The 13,051-nt window shown below is 42.4% G+C and overlaps 1 protein-coding gene across 1 annotated transcript; it reads left to right on the top strand.

Annotated features, from left to right (window-relative positions):
- Positions 1 to 407: 407 nt before the first annotated feature.
- On the top strand, positions 408 to 6,845 carry has3 (hyaluronan synthase 3; the record flags this gene model as incomplete). Its single annotated transcript, XM_079279734.1, has 4 exons — positions 408 to 519; positions 640 to 1,178; positions 5,658 to 5,759; positions 5,916 to 6,845. Exons 1-4 carry the CDS (start codon positions 426 to 428, stop codon positions 6,843 to 6,845), a joined length of 1,665 nt encoding a protein of 554 aa, XP_079135860.1. The 5' UTR covers positions 408 to 425.
- Positions 6,846 to 13,051: the final 6,206 nt, after the last annotated feature.

Genomic DNA, 13,051 nt, shown 5'->3' with positions numbered 1-13,051 from the left:
TGTTGGTACGTCACCCTTTCATGTATTGAATAACATGCTCAAGTTCCTCCTGTGTGTGTCCATACACATTCAAGTAGCAAATGTTGTGCAAAACTAAGTAGCATTGCTATCGCTCTATCAGTTTGGGGGTCCTTGGCCTGAAAAACGTTGAAGACCCCTGAATTCAACTATTTCTTCTTGTGAAAGTCAATTCAAACAGTTTACCCACTTTCAGTGTTATTTTTCTCTTTCCCTGCCTTCTCCTTCTCCTTCCACTTTCACCCTTTCTATAAAATAAACTTCTCATTTCTGCTCTCCGCTAACCTCATCTTCACTCCAGTAAACCCAGTTCAGCCTGTCCCTGAACAATGTGTCCTCTTACTGAATGATCCTCACTTTGACATCTGTTGGGGTCCACACTACCCCACATTCTCCTCCACCTCCAGATGCCCTCTCGCTGCAGGAATGCGCTGAACATCGTGGTCACCACCCTTTTTGCTGCGGTGGTCCTCTTCACCATTCTGCTGGCCTATGTCACAGGTTAACTTGTGCATTTGATATACACATAGACAAACATGTACATGAGAACCTAAACAAGTGATGGTCACGATGATGATGATGATAATAACTTTGTCTCTACTGTGTTTCTTCCTGATAAAGGCTACCAGTTCATCCACACTGAGCAGCACCACCTCTCCTTTGGCCTCTATGGTGCCTTCCTTTCCCTCCATCTCCTCCTCCAGAGCCTTTTTGCCTTCCTGGAGCATCGGCGGATGAGGAGCCCCTCACGGCCGCAGCACCTCCGATGCTCCGTGGCTCTCTGCATCGCTGCCTACCAGGAGGACCCGGACTACCTGAGGAAGTGCCTGCGCAGCGTTCGCCGAATCTCCTTCCCTGGCCTGAAGGTTGTGCTGGTGGTGGATGGTAACCGGCCAGAGGACCACTACATGGTTGACATTTTTCAGGAGGTGATGGGCGGGGCTGACCAGGCTGGCAGTATGGTGTGGAAGGGAAACTACCACAGTGATGGGAGTGGAGGAGGTGGAGGGAGGAGCACAGTGCACATGGAGGAGGCAGCACGAGTGGCTCGGCTGGCCAGAAGCTGCCGCTACACCTGTATCATGCAGGAGTGGGGAGGGAAAAGAGAGGTGATGTACACTGCCTTTAAAGCACTGGGGGACAGTGTGGATTATGTGCAGGTAAGGACACCGAAAATAGTATGCATATTTGAGGGACCACATTTTAAAAAAGGTTTAGAGGGCCACTTGACCAATTTTACACATTCACAAGATGTGTTTCTTCCCCATAAGGTATACTATACTCAGCCTGTAGCAACATTTCTATAATCTCTTGCATGTCTCAAGGAAATCTGGGAAATCTGAGAAAATAACCGTAATGATAACCAGGGTTACCTCGGCTTGGGACTTTCTATTTTCAACAGACAGCGTTATTAAGTGTATGTGTGGAGTAAGGATAATACAGCGTACCCAATTATTCTCTATTCCAGTTTGAAACCAAAAAACAAGAGTAAAACAGGAAATAAAATTTACCCCAAAAATACAATCTCTTGAATCTAAATTCAAAGAACTGTATTTATTCAAGTTTTTGCAAAAATATTACATTTCAACACATGATAACGTTTCCCCTTCGCCCAATACTCATTTTAACTGAATGGAGCATGAACTTAATATAATGTAAATCAATGGCACCACCCATTAACCTTACCTGTACGCTCCATGCAGGACTGTGTGGCTTACCGGCTGCTAGCAGCTAACACTAGCTAGCTCTCGTCCGTTGTCGTCCACAATGGAGCAGAGAAACAATAGGTTGCATCCTCCAGATGCAACTGCAGTGAGTTTATGTGTCCCAAACACATTTTCTATCGTTCCCGGGATGACGGGTCTGGAGCCCTCACGGTATGTTTTCAGGGCTTTGGCATCGACTTGGTATTGGTATTGGTTCTCATGACATTCCTAGTGTGGAGTTTAATAGACATGAGTGTATCCCAGGCAGATAGTTTGTAGTGAAATTTATCTCAAAATGGTCACAAATGTGTATTACATGATCTACAAATGAAGAATAAGATTTACAAATGTCTGCAACAATTTGTATGTAGTTTTGGGTCTTCACAAATGTGTGTTTCAATCTACGCTTACATCTGTGTGGAGCTGTCTCCAGCTCCACACAGATGCACAGATGCTGTGGTTAAGGACCAGTGGAAAACTGGGACATCTGGTCTTTCGGTGAAATTCTGTGTAATTTGGGAAACAAAACTTTCTGAATTGACAGATTAGCTCTTCACCCCTCGATTAGAACACATACATTTACCCACTATATACTCTATATAGTTGCCTATAAATGTAAGTGTATGGTTAGAATAAGCTCCTGTTAGGTGTTGGACCCTCCTTCTATACGTAGAATACACCTAGAACGTCAACGTTGCCGCCATATTGGCGCAGGCAGGACTGTCCTGTGAGCAAATAGTGATGGCGAGTCTACATTTCTCAAGCTATTTCAATGTGTCGTTTAAAGAATTTAAGGGTCTCATGATTCCAAAATGGTGACAAAATAAAACCTGAAAGAATGAAAGAACAGCCACTCTCAAACGTGATCCCACTGCAAGACCTGTAATCAGTGCAGAAAGAAGGAGTCAACACATTTCTCTGCTCAGTGTTTTGATCAGATTCGACCATCTTTGTCAATACATTAGCCCATCATGGATTGTCCTAATAAAAGCGTGTCGTCTTGTAATGTCACTGGTGTTTATGTTTTGTTGCTGTGCGGTTTGTAACAGCGGAAAAGAGAGTCCGTCCTTTTCCATTGCGCTGTACAGCTACAGCATTGAATTCAGATTATTTAATCTTCCAGAAAGTTTTCTTGTATTAAGTTAACCGCAGATTTTGGCAGGAGGCCAAAAATTGACAACCAATTAAACGAACATAGGGACGGCTGAGTGTGCGTAGCAGTGGCCAACAATAATCACATTACAAAGCCATCAATGGAGGACAATTTATATTCATCTGCACACTCTAACCAGATATCATTCAAGTCAGCTGTATTGATGGTGCTTTGGATATCTGTCCTGCTTCTGTGCTGGCTCATACTGATGTCAACATTCCTCTCAATGAAATAAATAAAACTGAACATTGTTTGCATACTATGAATGCTAACAGTGTTTAAATCAGACTTTTAATTTAGTAGAAACACCAGCTGCACTATAAGGTATCATAAGGTAAATGTGCATCTATGGGTGCCTTTCCTTGAATATGTGTTGAGTCTTCACAGAATATCACAGCCTTAATGATTTTCAATACAATATTCAGAGCAGAGGGATTGCCTCTCCCTGGCTCTCATATTGGCAACGGCGGAGGTGGCTGCTAGCAGCTAATGGTGCTAACAGCTAATGGTGCTAGCAGCTAATGGTGCTAGCAGCTAATGGTGCTAACAGCTAATGGTGCTAGCAGCTAATGGTGCTAACAGCTAATGGTGCTAACAGCTAATGGTGCTAACAGCGTGACCAGTACAAAGAAGGGCAACAGGCATGCAAGTAACCATGCATAAACATGCAGTTGCGGCTGGCCTGGCTATGCAAACAAAGAAAAGAAAAACTCGGATTACAACACACATAGAGGGAGTGACTTCATTCTCTGCTCAGTTAGACATTAATCCAATATATTTTTACATTGCAAATAGTTGTTTGCTGCTATGTTGCTCTGGATATCGTATTGAGAACCACATTTTAATTCTAATCCTAAATTTAAACCAAACAGGCATTCAAAATCTTTTAACTATATTTTAAACTTTTGTGTCTCACATAAAACCCATTGAACAAACAATAGCCACCCAAGTCAACAGAGAATCAACATCGGACTTAACGGTGCAAGATACGAGATTGGTAGCATTTCGATTGCCTCTCAACGGCTCTCAACATGGCGTCGCCTCACAGTGCTAGTAGTGCTAACGTTACAAACTACAGCAAACCTGCTGACAGAGCTAACAATGTTTACCTGAGAGGGAACCGGAAGGGTGAGCGCAATGCAGTGGTGGGCCGTGCATTGTATACCTGGGCCTTCAGTGCTGTCCTGCAGCTGAACCACCTCCTAATAACCTCATGATGAGCCACAGCTGCGGTTATGTGTTTCTAGGGGTGTAACAATACACGTATTCATATTAAACCGTTCGGTACGAGGCTTACGAACCGAACAATACGTTTGAATAATACTAGTGCATTTGGAAAATGCAGAAGCTTAAATTGTGGGAAATATAATGTTTTCGGTGGACTGCGCTCACGTAGGAAACAAAGGGCTGTGACCTCTGAACCCAGAACAAAAATAACCAAACCAAAACACAGTTGAGGCTCCGCACTTCTGGGAGGCTACGCTAAACTAGCTTAACAAACAATAACTCCGCTCATGACGGGATGCTTCATAATTAACGGACAATGCATATAGTCCAAATCTATATAATTAACACAATGACAACAACAAACCCACAAGAACCAGTCACATGTATGCATATGACAACAAAGCAACAAATCAATCCAGCAGACCTGCAGCAACACACATTCTGCTACACACTGGAGGGCCATTCACATATTAGACATAAAAACACAAACGCAGTTGACTTAAAGACAAACTCTATCCTCCTTTCTTTGTTGACAGAGTTTAATCCCACGGTTAAATCCCAACTCACAAATCCGTTTCTCCTCCTTCAGCCATTGAGTGTTAAAAAAACAAAGCTCGGTAAAAAAATAAAAATCTACACCAAACAAAACGCAAAGAATGTCATAATTTCTTCCATATCTTTCAATTTGAACTCTTACACGTCAAAGAATACGCCCAACACGTCAAACTAAAGAACTGATTGGTTGAACACTATGACAATCAACAATATCGTCCCCATTCACTTAAAGTGCACATGGATTCACTTGTGAGTCTGCAGGCCTCTGGCTCTGTTCTTACCTAGAGACACAGAGGTGAGATCTGATTGGATAAAAGCTCTACTTAAAACAAGCTGCACTGGAAGCAGAGCAACTGAGGAAGACAGTAGCTGTGCAATGAGAAAATAAGATAATGGGAAAAATATGTTTATAAATCATAATACATGTAGTGTATTTAAGAAAAAATATAACATTTTAAAATAGCTCTAACTTTGTGATTGTGTTTAGGCCAGCAGAGAAGGCCTTGCTGGCCCTGACGGCCCGCCACTGGCGCAATGTTTCCGCAATGACTAGTTGGTTGTGCCGGCCTTATGAGTTGTAATCGCTATATGAGAGCAGCGAACATCAGCGACCCTGGCCTAGCAAGTGGGGCATCCTCACATGCACAAACATGCACTTTAAGCACGTGCGACCAGCCAGGCCCGGCTATGGCAACCATGAACAGCATAAGTGGTTACAGATAATGATTGGATCTTTACGTCGCAAATAGTTGTTGAACAACAAACTCATTCTTCATATCCTCTGTGCCCTTGCTGTGAGTCAATGGTCATGTCCACAGCTGACCCAGTTCAGTATAGTTAGAATGAACCAGCTGGGATCTGTCAGCAGCCTCTCATTTCTCTTATGGATTTCACTCAGTGTTGCAACACCTGCAGCCTTAACTTGACCAATGGATGTATATTTCTGAGTATTAGTCTATGCATTATTGCCACCCTGTGCTTGTTGTGTCCTTTTTCAGGTGTGTGACTCAGACACAGTTCTAGACCCAGCATGTACCATAGAAATGCTGAAGATCCTTGAGGAAGATCCAATGGTGGGAGGGGTCGGTGGAGACGTGCAGGTAAAATACAATACAATAATGAAGATCCAAAGTCAACTTAAAAACCCTTGGGCCACCAAGGGAGTTGATTGAAAAGTCATTACTACATGTATAGAAAGTACATTTTCCTTTTCTTCCTTTGTTGATTTATGTTCCCTTTACTTTCCTGTCCTCCAGATCCTTAACAAGTACGACTCCTGGATCTCCTTCCTCAGCAGCGTACGCTACTGGATGGCCTTCAACATCGAGCGGGCCTGCCAGTCCTACTTTGGGTGCGTCCAGTGTATCAGTGGCCCTCTGGGGATGTATAGGAACTCTTTGCTCCAGCGCTTCCTGGAGCCCTGGTACCACCAGACCTTCCTAGGCTCCAAGTGCAGCTTTGGTGATGACCGCCACCTCACCAATCGGGTGCTCAGCTTCGGCTACAAGACAAAATTTACAGCGCGGTCACAATGCCAGACTGAGACACCGACCCAGTATCTGCGTTGGCTAAACCAGCAGACTCGATGGAGCAAGTCTTATTTCCGTGAGTGGCTGTATAATGCCCTGTGGTTCCACAAGCATAGCCTCTGGATGACCTATGAGTCCGTGGTCACTGGCTTCTTCCCTTTCTTCTTGGTTGCCACCGTCATCCATCTCTTCTACCGTGGAAGGCTGTGGAACATCCTGCTCTTCTTATTAACGGTCCAACTGGTTGGGATGGTGAAGGCCACCTACGCCTGTTTCCTGCGTGGCAGCCTGGTGATGATCTTCATGTCACTGTACTCTCTGCTCTACATGTCCAGCTTGCTCCCTGCCAAGATATTTGCCCTGCTCACCATCAACAAGGCTGGATGGGGCACTTCAGGCCGCAGGAAGATTGTGGTGAACTTCATTGGCGCTGTGCCTGTTACAGTATGGGCTTTGGTGCTGCTCGGGGGTGTTGTGTATACAATCTACTGTGAAACACAGGAGCCATTTAGTGAGACAGAGAAAGCCTTGTTGATAGCAGGGACAATACTTTACGCCTGCTACTGGCTCATTCTGCTGGTGCTCTACCTGGCAATCGTAGCCAAACGGTGTAACAAGAGGGAAGAGCAGTATCACTTGCCATATGCGGAGGCATAACCCTGCTTCCAGGGAGACTGGTAGGACATTCACACCGAGTTTGACTGCAGTGTGACTCTAGCAGTCTCTGAACCTGTGAAATGCTGAAGTGATGAGCTGTGAATCACAAACACTTTCATCTTCATCATTGGTGCTAAAAAGGTGTGAATCTGAAATCTGAGCTGCAGGAATCTAATCCAGTTGGGGGAGACTCAGTGATGAGTAGATCCACAGAGCTTGCCAATTTATATCATGCCCAACGGTGCTTCACATTGAAAAACCAAACCAAACGAACTGATCCAGTGTTCACACACTAAGTGACGACGTGCTCAGAAGAACATTAGTGTATGGGAACAGGTTAGCTGTAAACTGTGACAAATGGGTGCAGTGCAGTGCTTTTAATGAATATAAAGTAGGAAAAGGGACAACATGAGACTTAGAGACATAGGTCTTATTTATTGGTTGGTCAGTTTTTCGTGTCCCTCATTTTGATAGCGATGAGATGGGGTCAAATGCGACAGACCTGAACTTCTATAATAAACAATAGCTAAAATAGCAAGGCAATTCTCTCAAGTCTAAGCACCTCTATACCAGAAAAGAAGAGGGGACCTTAGATGCATTTAGTCGTAAGAGTGTGTCTCAAAGGTGTTCAGACAGAACGCAAAGCAAGTTTAGAAGTGGTGCAATTGCTAGAGTCAATTGAAAGAACTGACTGGGCATGATAGATGCTCTATGTGGCACAAAATACATCTGAGAAAGTTTACAATGTTTAAACTTGAGTGTGATAAAGTGTAATATGGCCGACAGCCATTGACAGTAGGTAGACCTGATACATGACTATGGATTAGTACCTCTTAGAACCACATTTCAAAACACCGAACCATTTTACTTTTTACTCTTTGTGGACAATAAACATAGACTGTTAATGTGAAGATTCGGTTTGTGTTCTGCCTCAACACATCATAAAGCATAGGTTAGTCTATCTTAGTACAATACTCACATACCATATAGCCGTCTTTCAAAGAGTTGTTGGTTGTGGTAATCATCCAGTGGCCGTGAAGTAATATCTCTTCAAAGATTTACCTTTTCAAAACCTATACTGTTACTTAGCATGTTCACATTACTCCGTTTCCATTTTAAACTCATATGTTTTGCTACGTTCACACTGAGCGTCCACACTACGCCGGCGTTATCAAGCACCGAAAACGGAGGAGTTTGAAAACGCTCCCGAAGACGGATAAGTTTGAGAAGTCCGGGTTGCGTTTTCGTGTGGACGGTCGGAAACGGATAAGTTTAGAAATGATGACGCCCACACGCGTTCACTACCTGATTGGTTCTTAGCAGTCATGACGTGTCCTTCCCTGATTCGTCACATCCCTATCACGTGACCCGGAAGCTCACAAACAACAACATTGATAACCGATCGACTCCCAGGTTAATTTAACATGGACGACTGATTACAGGCATCGCTGACCTTGTTGTCTGTACTAGCAGCTGTTGTTCAGTTAAAGTCTGCATTATTACGGAGGAAGCAGCTGTTAGTGGAGCGATCAGTGACCAGCGTGTCCAGCGGCGTTATCAGCCCTACGGAGCGGCCGTCTGAAGTCACGGTTAGCAGTAAATGCTATTCAGTAGACAGATAGTTAAGCCACCAGCAGAGCTACGAGTGAGAACAACAACACCGAGGAAACGAGTGAGAGGCGTGTGCTGACCACATTTATGGATCCATAATCTAGTAAACTGTTACGTCTAAGTGTTGATTTTAAAGTGAATTTGTTATGTGAGAGAGAGAGAGCGAGAGATAGACCTGCAGCGCTGTAACTACGTCTGAAAAATAAAACTTTCCACGAACTGTGTCTGTTTGAGTTTATAGAGGAAGATTTTAGAGAAGATCTTAAGTATCAAACACAACCTTTCATTATTAAAGACTTTATTAATCTGTCATATTTTTTAAACTAAGCAACCAATCTACTTCCTGTTTACATCGACACCCACCCCCATGTGAAGAGTCACGTGATATTCGTTTTCAGGCGTGTTAGTCTGGACGGAGATCATTTCGAAAACGATGCTGAAAGGCCGTGTGGACGGAGATCGTTTTTGTTTTAAAACTCCACTTTCGTTTGAAAACGTAGTAGTGTGGATGTAGCTAGCCCAGCGGTGTCAAACATGCCTCTTAACACCTCCAAACCCTTAACACCCATACCTTGCATCTTTTGTAAATGAAAGTGAGACAACTTCCCAACCTCAACTGTGCGGTTCTCACACCCTCCAGCTTTGTGCTGTTATACCTGCTACGAGCCAGCTAGGAGGGCACTGCAAATAAAACAAACTGAAAGCCACATTTCTCATTCCAAGAAGTCACATTTCTCCTCTTCTCATAGAGGCTTACCACCTACCCCCCATCCACATACCCCAGCTGTGCCAAGGTCCCTGATCAGTCTCTCAACAGAACCATAGGGTACATCCCAAGTCTCTTATTTGTCATTTCCTCGCTCCTCGCTTGAACCGGAAGTTGTTCTGCTCCGGCCGTCCCAAAGCTCCTATGTCTCAGTTTAAGTCACCAGTTGGTCACCAGTTGGTTTCATTCAGGGATTCAGAGATTTTGTATGTGGTCACTTTTATATGTTGTAAAGGTGCCAAATTATGTAGCAGTCTAGTTTACGAAAGGAAACTATTCTCTTAACTTTGGACATTTGTGTCCTTTGATACAGTAGATGAAACCATTGTTTATTCATTCCATCAACGGTGTAAAGACTGAATACCAAAGACATTTCTTTTGAAAACTGAAGCTGCTCTCTAGCTTCTCCAGAGGCCGATTGAAAGACAAATTAACTGATTCAATTTGAGCAACTGCTGCTTCATCCCAATTCAGAGTTGACATCCAATAACACAAGAGAAGAGCCGCAGAGCTTTTCTTTTCTTTCATCTTTTTAAAGAGACACATTTCGTTTTGAAGGTACTGTATGTAACTGAACAACTGGTCCATCTGTCAGGTGTGAGCACCATCAGCACATCTGTGCCTCCACTGACACAGGTCTTCATTTCTCTTTGTGCCATTTAGGTTATAAACGTATTGATTGATTTTGGGTGGGCTGTATGAATTTAAACTTGAAAGTTCAAACACATAGACGGATAGTAAAAAGGAAATTGTGTTGTATCAGCTTGATTTTCCTTTCTGACGGCCAACCAGCGATGGCAGAGGTCTTGTTCCTTGACCTCTGCTGCTTCCATCTCTGGGCATCACAACATACTGGAATTTTCCAGTCATTAAAAATGCTTCCTATTTCGGACACAGTCCTCCCATTTATTCCAAATAGAGAACGCCGCGTGATTTAAATGACTACATTGACATTTCCCGATGTTATTTTGTTCACTGCATTGTATGCTCACTTTAAAAAAGAGAGAGACATATTTCACAGAAACTAACTAGAGCATCAATGTTTAAACATGAATACGAAGACATAATATCCTGCACCCAAACAGGTTGTAATGATCAACCTTTGGTTATCATTTCTCTCGTGTTATTGGATGTAAACTCTTAATTGGGATGAAGCAGCAGTTGCTCACATGGAATCAGTTGAATGGGCCTCTGGTGCTGAGAAGCTAGAGAGTGCAGCTTTAGTTTGAAGTGAGAGGCATGAATTCCTTCACCATGTGTTTGATTTAACAGTGAGGAAACGGTCAGAAACTGGATACTGGATAATAAATAGTTGATTTTAGCAGACAAATAATGCAGTTTTTCTTTTCTACCCAAGGATTTAGTGGAGGGCAGTTTGTAGGCAATACATTTAGCATGTATAAATCTAAAGAAAGATGACAGAAGGACAAGCTTTCAAGCGCAAAATAGTACTTTCACAGCAAACTGAAAACATCCTTCCTTTCACAAACTGAAGCTTTCCCAATTGTAGTTTTTTTTTTTTGCATTTTGCCTTCATTCAGTAGTTACTGTAGAGATGCAGGGAGAGCACTGGAATGACATCCATCAATTATATGTACCGGTATGTATGTCCACCAGACGCACCAGTTAACTCGACACCTTTAACCCTGTTGACGTCATTGTAAGTCTGTCCTACTCTCAGTTCTACACAAAACAATCCCAGAAACTACTGACTGGCTTTCCATGCAGTTTGCTGTGAGTGTATCGGTCCCCAGAGGATGATTTCACATGCTGAGCTCCTGTAGGTTTGTTGAGCACCATCATCCGGGCAAAGTTCCCACAGTTGGTCAATCACAAGGTACTAAACATTGAAAACTAGAGGCTGGATTTTAATGCAACTTGCTGTGGATATCGGTAAATATGAATGGCCTCCTGAGGATTTATTGTTTGTAAGTTCCATCCTGAGTGTACATTTCCATTCACCTGTTTTTATGTTCATTTACTATTTCTACATAAAAAGTGAAGACAGCAGATAAAGTATTTTTACGCCTGCCTGAGGTTGAAATGTTGGTGTTTAAAAATAGAGAAGATGCAATAAAGGACCACAATAACTTATTAAAATATAGCTTGATGTCATGTTACCTGCTTCCGTTTCTTGTAAGCAAAGTATGACTGTAATGCTGCCACTCTGAGGGGGTTATTTTAAATGTGCTTAAAATCTATAGTATATTGGCATACCTATTGTCAAATCATATATATCATATGACAGTGTGTGATGGACTTCCAGAGACGTCTAGATAGGCTTGAGTCGTATTTGCTAACAGCACCATGTATTACACCTATCAACATGTATCACCCCGAATCACCACTTACAACCACAAATCAGCACGTATCACCCCGTCTCACTATGTATCACCATGTAATCACACGTATCACCATGAATCACCACATATCACTATGTATCACCACAGATCACCTCATAGTAGTGTTTCACTATGTATCACCACAGATCACCTCATAGTAATGTTTCACTATGTATCACCACAGATCACCTCATAGTAATGTTTCACTATGTATCACCACAGATCACTTCATAGTAATGTTTCACTATGTATCACCACAGATCACCTCATAGTAATGTTTCACTATGTATCACCACAGATCACCTCATAGTAATGTTTCACTATGTATCACCACAGATCACCTCATAGTAATGTTTCACTATGTATCACCACAGATCACCTCATAGTAATGTTTCACTATGTATCACCACAGATCACTTCATAGTAATGTTTCACTATGTATCACCACAGATCACCTCATAGTAATGTTTCACTATGTATCACCACAGATCACCTCATAGTAATGTTTCACTATGTATCACCACAGATCACCTCACAGTAATGTTTCACTATGTATCACCACAGATCACCTCATAGTAGTGTTTCACTATGTATCACCACAGATCACCTCACAGTAATGTTTCACTATGTATCACCACAGATCACCTCATAGTAATGTTTCACTATGTATCACCACAGATCACCTCATAGTAATGTTTCACTATGTATCACCACAGATCACCTCATAGTAGTGTTTCACTATGTATCACCACAGATCACCTCACAGTAATGTTTCACTATGTATCACCACATATCACCTCATAGTAATGTTTCACTATGTATCACCACAGATCACCTCATAGTAGTGTTTCACTATGTATCACCACAGATCACCTCATAGTAATGTTTCACTATGTATCACCACAGATCACCTCATAGTAATGTTTCACTATGTATCACCACAGATCACCTCATAGTAGTGTTTCACTATGTATCACCACAGATCACCTCATAGTAATGTATCACTATGTATCACCACAGATCACCTCATAGTAGTGTTTCACTATGTATCACCACAGATCACCTCACAGTAATGTTTCACTATGTATCACCACAGATCACCTCATAGTAATGTTTCACTATGTATCACCACAGATCACCTCATAGTAATGTTTCACTATGTATCACCACAGATCACCTCATAGTAGTGTTTCACTATGTATCACCACAGATCACCTCATAGTAATGTTTCACTATGTATCACCACAGATCACCTCACAGTAATGTTTCACTATGTATCACCACAGATCACCTCATAGTAATGTTTCACTATGTATCACCACAGATCACCTCATAGTAGTGTTTCACTATGTATCACCACAGATCACCTCACAGTAGTGTATCACTATGTATCACCACAGATCACCTCATAGTAATGTTTCACTATGTATCACCACAGATCACCTCAGTGTTTCACTATGTATCACCACAGATCACCTCATAGTAAT

This window comes from Melanostigma gelatinosum (genome assembly GCF_949748355.1).
Source record: "Melanostigma gelatinosum genome assembly, chromosome: 1".
Classification (NCBI taxonomy): domain Eukaryota; kingdom Metazoa; phylum Chordata; class Actinopteri; order Perciformes; family Zoarcidae; genus Melanostigma; species Melanostigma gelatinosum.
This window is presented reverse-complemented; position numbering and strand designations above follow the sequence as displayed.